The 6,372-nt window shown below is 46.7% G+C and overlaps 1 protein-coding gene across 1 annotated transcript; it reads left to right on the forward strand.

The window, feature by feature from the left end:
• The first annotated feature begins 799 nt into the window (after positions 1 to 799).
• Positions 800 to 5,882, forward strand: gdf7 (growth differentiation factor 7). Its single transcript, XM_042072565.1, has 3 exons — positions 800 to 1,127; positions 4,586 to 5,194; positions 5,253 to 5,882. Exons 1-3 carry the CDS (start codon positions 800 to 802, stop codon positions 5,660 to 5,662), a joined length of 1,347 nt encoding a protein of 448 aa, XP_041928499.1. The 3' UTR covers positions 5,663 to 5,882.
• Positions 5,883 to 6,372: the final 490 nt, after the last annotated feature.

Here is a 6,372-nt window from a genome sequence, read left to right on the forward strand (position 1 = left end):
TACCCATAAATATTTTGATGTGATGGAAACTTCAAAAGCTGACATTCAATTAATTCAATCAATTATCTTGATTACCTCCCCCCTTCAAAAAACAATAATCTTGATTAATCTTCTTTTTTCTTTGACTTGCTGTCAAAGGAAAAGTGCAATCATTATGCGAGATGCATTAGACCTGTTTTAATTCTAACCCGATTGTAACTTTAATTCTCACCTATAGGCCTACCTCTTTTCAAGTTCACGTTAAGTCTCAAGTAAAACAGGAACCAGAGAACAAATAGCAACCACAAATGCTGGATAAAGTATAGTTTGCATATAGCCTAGCCATATAGTCTAGTCTATTTGAGGCCGACAGTCGTAAGTCGTAATTCATTTGACCTGCTGCTGATCATGTGGTAGGCTTAATATGCCTACAAGGTTTTGATACATTTGTCTAAGATTCCTTGTCTGAGAACTTCCAAGATCAGTTCATAAGACAAATAGGATGTAGCCCATCCAAGTCTCGAACCAGATGATAACATGGTCATGCTGTTTATGTTAAAATGTCTATAACAATTGCACCCTTTCCAAAATCATATTTGACTTTCTTAATTGAAGGTTCTGAAGTTTGCTGAAGATCTTGTTCATTTGATGTGTCTTTTCTCAGTCGCGAGGGGGCGCCGATGGCATTCAGTGCAACAGGCAATTTACTGACTCAGTGTCAGTCAGATCCATGATATTAACATTATCTATAGAGCAAAGGGGAGTTTCCAAAGTCATCAAACCCTTCCAACTTTCCCATTTCGGCCAGAGACCACTGAAAATGAATCCTACGAAGGCTGCTGCTCTGTCTCTTTGTGTTTCCTTCCTCTTTGCGAATGGTCTTTACGCAGCGGTCCTTGGGTCACTGAAGTACCCTTTCGCCGCGGATGACCACGGGCTTGTCTCGCATCTGGATGTGCAGAATCGAGGACAATCGAGTGCTATCCCCAGGAGTGAGACTCCGCGGAATGGTACTGCAGTACACATACCGTCGTATATGATATCACTGTACAGGACTCTGTCTCAGCTGGAGAGGAGAGGTAATAACAACGTCTCCCGTTCAACGAGGCACGCTAACACGGTCACCAGCTTTATGGACATTGGGAAAGGTATGTAGTAATGAAAATGGACCGTTAATGTTTGTGTGAAATGAAAACGATCCAGTGGCTATTCATTTTTGTCGCAAAAATACTGGCGAATGTTTTTTTTTTTTATTACTCGTTAAATTAATACTAGATTAATGCGAACAAAAGTAGGACTTTCATTAGGTTATCTAAAATAATAATAATAATAATAATAATAATAATAATATATAATTATATATGAAAACATTAGGCTTAAAACATTAAGCAATAATTGGCTGTAGACTTTTTACTAATTTGATGCCTTTTTACTCTGGATCGTAGAACATTAAAATAAGTTGTTTCAATATTCTTCTTAGTGTTTATGAGCGATTTGCTTTTAACAGGCCTACAATGTGATCAGTTTTCAGTAATTTGTTGAATTCAAACTTAATTTAGGAGCATTCTGCCAGAACGTCCACAGACTTTTTCATATTAGTTGGGGAACATTTTCTGGACAGCAACTGTTTTTAACTGAAATAGATTATTTGTCTTGCTAGAATAGATATTCCCTTAACAATCTATTTAGGTAGCTTGTTTTATTTAGCCTAGGCCTATGTATAAATATGAGCATCTCTAATTTTCATGACATAATTTTTTAGAGTAGTTTACAGGGTGCTGAAAGGTCGTCTTATTTTAGGGTTTGATGGTTAAAATTCGCAGAATTTCAGTGACACTTCTTTAACATTTTTACGCCCTGGATATTTACTTACGTAAAACCCTACCTTTAAAGAAATGTGAAGTCAAATGTCTCGAATTTCCAACATCTGTGATAAATAAACGTCCCTTGCACCTAGAGCTAAACAGTGTGCCTTGCCCCGCACAGGTGTTGCTGATAAAGACAGAGCAACATAAAGTGTAATTTAAAACCGATGCTCAAATAAAGATTGTCACGTAGAGTATGTATTTAACAAAATACTCTTTGTCAGCCCTTTCGAGTTCACCGAACAGACTTCATAGAGTTTTATGCAAACTTCACCATGTACTGAAGTCATTGTGAGGAGAGGGATTGTGTGGCATGCAGCCTATCATAGACACCTCTACAATAACAGAAAATAACTGTAGCCTAGGCCTATTGGCTACTCTTGTCATTTTTAGTAGGCCTATTTCAGTTAGAGAGAATCGTAATTTTGTTGCATTGTTGTCTTTAGCGGTACAATGACAATAATCTTGAATTTTGTACTGGCTATATTGAACCGTCTTTTGGACCTGTCGAAGTTGGAAACCGCGTAATGACAGGCCATCTTGAGTTTAATGTAGGCTACTGTAGCATAAAGCATGAATGTGGACTTGCTAATACAATGTAACAAGGGTTCACTATGGTTTAGTTGAGCTATGGAGCCATCAATAAGACTCAAGTATATCACTTTCACTTCCGTTTGTATTTAGGTCTTCTAACAACAGGGGCAGACAAGAAATATATTTTTTATTTTCGATAAAAAACGATAGTAACTGTCTTTTGGTATTCCTCTAATGTAGGCCTCAGGCCTTTCTAACAAAGTATTTCTATATTTCGTAGACTCCAACCCCCCCCAACAAAGCAAGCCAATCAGTCTGCAAGGTAGCATATCTAAAACCAGACAGACCCTCTTGATCCAATCTGTAATCATTAGGTAAATAAAAAAGGAATCCAGACAGAAAATGACAGTAATAACAGAGCAGCGAAACCTCATTTCGAAGAGCACTTTTGCTGGTTATGTCACAGTTTAGTGGACAAGCGGATATGAGAACCAGTTGGATGGTACACTGCCCTGCATGCTCTCTCGCTTCACCTTTTACTCGAGTAGCATTCCATTTTGTTCTGTTTTTCTCTCTTTCTGTCTTCACCTTTGTACTGGACTATCTTTCCCTTCTATGCTATTCCTCTCTCTCCCCCTTTTGCCTGAGTGCTTTTCCATTCCTCTCTCTCCCTCCCTCTGTTTCTGTCTCATAGATACATATTCACCTAGTATCTGAGTGTCATTTCTTTCCTATTCCATTAATCCCCCCCCCCCCCCCTCTCTCTCACAAACACACACACACACACACACACACACACACACAGATACAGAGTTTCAGTCTCTCTCCGCTGTCAATGTGTCATCTTCCAGTCTCAGTGTGTGTGTTTCCTCTCTCCTCTTTACACATCTCATGTCTCTGTCAGTGCTACAGGCTGACTGCAGGTACACACGTCCTGTGTGGCAACTGGTTGGAAGCAGTTCCACTCGATTCCGTTGTTTCTCTTTCTCTCTTGTGAGCCCTTGTCTTCCACAACAGCCCGATCTGGCCTATAGGTCTCCATCTCCCTGCGTGTGTTGAAGCGATTCCCTTCATGTTTTAAGCATGAAAACTGCGGTTTGGGTTTCAGGTTGCGTGGCTCTTTTTTTAAAAAAAAAGGGCCTTGTTTGAGTTGGACGTCAAGATGTCAACATCAAAATTTGTTTTTCTCCAAGACAGTCGGTCTGGTCTGCCTTAGCCAACCTTTCTCTCTGCATCACTTCAGCTGTCCAGGGGACTTGCAGTAGAGCAGGGGGAGAAGTGGGACCAACACACAAAAAAAAGTAGTTTCTGGGAACCTGTGTGCACAAAGGTGAGGGGAGAGGACAAGTATAAAACATCGACAGCCTGTCATACTTTGACTTTCATTACCGGCGACAAAGACAAAGCGCTCAGTGAACGCCGCATATGGCAATAGCGCGCAATTAAACGTAGCAGGCATCCATCTTCATCGGCAAGCTCTTTCTTGTAAATGTCTCAAATTTAGAAGCTCACAATCCCCCAGCCACCCACCACTCCTTTACGATTTACAACCGCTTCATGAGGTTAGGGAGCACAAGAGGAGTGTGTGTGAGTGTGTGTGTGTGTGTGTGTGTGTGAGGTACAGGAGGGAACAGACCCCGAGGCCCCAGTGATTTCCAGCATCCCACCAAAGCCTCTTCTCACTCAATCAGCGTAATTAGCAGACACTGCCAAAGGCTGAGAGGCCGACCGACGGGTCAGCCAAGTCCTCCCCACCTGGCTGTGTCCAAGCGTCCCCCCCCCCCCCACCTCCTCTCTCTCTCTCTCTCTTTCACTCTCCCTCTCTCTCTTACTCCTCTCCAGTGCTTGCATTTGGAGAAACAATTCAGGCCCCAAATGTTATTCTCATTGAGGGTGGAGAGGGCTTGCCATGTGTATGGCATTTTCAACAAAGCCCCTTCGGCAGACTGTAAATAGTGCTGGCTGGAGAATGTGTGATATGCTCTCTGAGTCACTGTGGGAATTGTCTCTCGCAAGCACGCAGACTTAGACAAAGTCCTGATGCGTTGTTTTGGTTTGGGAGGATCCCTGGCGACTCGTTTGTGCGCGGCTTATCATTCTGCACCTTTGATTTTTCTCCTTTTGTCGTCTCACTTTTGTTTTGCTTTCACTTAAATGATCATTCCACAATTTTCTCTTTCTTTTCTCTTTTCTTGGACTGTTCACAGACTACATCCCAGCTGAGAGCAGGCAGCGCTACGTCTTCGATTCGTCCAGTCTCTCCAGAGCAGATGACCTGGTGGAGGCAGAGCTGCGTGTTTTGCGGAAGGCCCCGCCGGACTTGCTGCGCGTGCTGTCCAGAGGAGGCAGCCTGTACCGTGTGCTGCTCTTCCTCTGCTCGAGCGACCCGGAGGGCCAGCGACAGCCAATCAGCTCGCAGACCATCGACATTCTGGACTCTGGCACAGGGACACAGTGGGATGTCTTCGACGTCAGCGCCAGTCTGAAGATGCAGCGGAAGTCGCGCTGGAGCAGCGGAGGTGGTGACGGCGCGGTCAGCCCACTGTGCTTTGACGTGGTGGTGGTTTCGGACGCGACGGACGAGGCCGCCGCGCCCTGGGCAGTGGGCTACGGGCGGCATGGACGGGAGCCCCAGGAGAGGGCCCTGCTGGTGGCCTTCACGCGCACCCGCCGCAAGGAGAACCTGTTCCGGGAGATCCGCGAGAAGATGAGGGTCATGTCGGGGGCCAGTCTGCTCACAGAGCTGCCCTTCGACCCCGGCATGGAGGGCCGTCGGCCCCGGAGGCGCAGACGCCGGAGGACTGCCCTGACCAGCCGCGTGGGGGGGACCGGGGGAGGGGGGGGGCGGTGGAGTTGGGGGTGGGGGGGTAGGAGGTGCCACCGGGCCTGGAGGCGGTGGAGGAGGTGGTGGCCGAGGTGGTGGAGGAGGAGGAGGAGGAGGAGGCAGCGGTGGCGGAGGCCGCCGGCGCACGCGCTGCAGCCGCAAGCCGCTGCACGTGAACTTCAAGCAGCTGGGCTGGGACGACTGGATCATCGCGCCGCTGGACTACGAGGCGTACCACTGCGAGGGCGTGTGCGACTTCCCGCTGCGCTCGCACCTGGAGCCCACCAACCACGCCATCATCCAGACGCTGATGAACTCCATGGACCCCGACGCCACGCCGCCCAGCTGCTGCGTGCCCTCCAAGCTCAGCCCCATCAGCATCCTCTACATCGACTCGGGCAACAACGTGGTTTACAAACAGTACGAGGACATGGTGGTGGAGAGCTGCGGCTGCAGGTAGCGCTGAGGGACGCGGGCTGAGACACGGGGACGCCAGCCCTGGACTCAGACTGTCCCTGTCCCTTTCCTCTCCTCCCTCCCCTCCTCTCTTCCCCCTCTCTCTCCTCCCTCTCTCTCCTTACACTTTTGACACATGGCATGCCTATGCTGTGGAGACGGGGCGCGGTGTATGGATCCACACGTGTGTGTGTGTGTCTATGGTAGTGTGTGTGTGTGTGTGTGTGTGTATGTGTCTGTGTGTGGGTGTGTCTGCGTGTGTGTCTGTATGTGGGTGTTGCTGTGTTTATTTGAGAGTTTGTCACTGGGCATTCTGATTGTGTTTGAAACAGGCATAAGGTCATAGACAGCCCCCCCCCTCCCCCCCAACATTCCCCCATTTTTTTCTGCCTCCCCCAACCAAATTTACTGAATGAAAAAATAACGGACAAGTCCATACGAGAGTTAGGTCTGGAGTTCTTAATGGCTACAAAGCATACTGTCAGAGGTAAACTGCGTGATCGAGTGCTAATGTCTCTTGGCAGCGGCAGAACATTGCTGAACCATCTGGAACATAACCATCATTCAACAAGGGCAAGCAACTGTAACATATATAGTTTGTAAATGGAGGAACTTTGCTCCGTGAACTTCGAAAATGAGCTGAGATAAAAAGGAAATGAGAAATGTAGCTGTCTGGAGTTGGTCAAAGCTCAAAAAATCATTAGTGGCATTTGA

The sequence above is a fragment of the Alosa sapidissima genome, chromosome 19, assembly GCF_018492685.1.
Source record: "Alosa sapidissima isolate fAloSap1 chromosome 19, fAloSap1.pri, whole genome shotgun sequence".
NCBI classification, from domain to species: Eukaryota; Metazoa; Chordata; class Actinopteri; order Clupeiformes; family Clupeidae; genus Alosa; species Alosa sapidissima.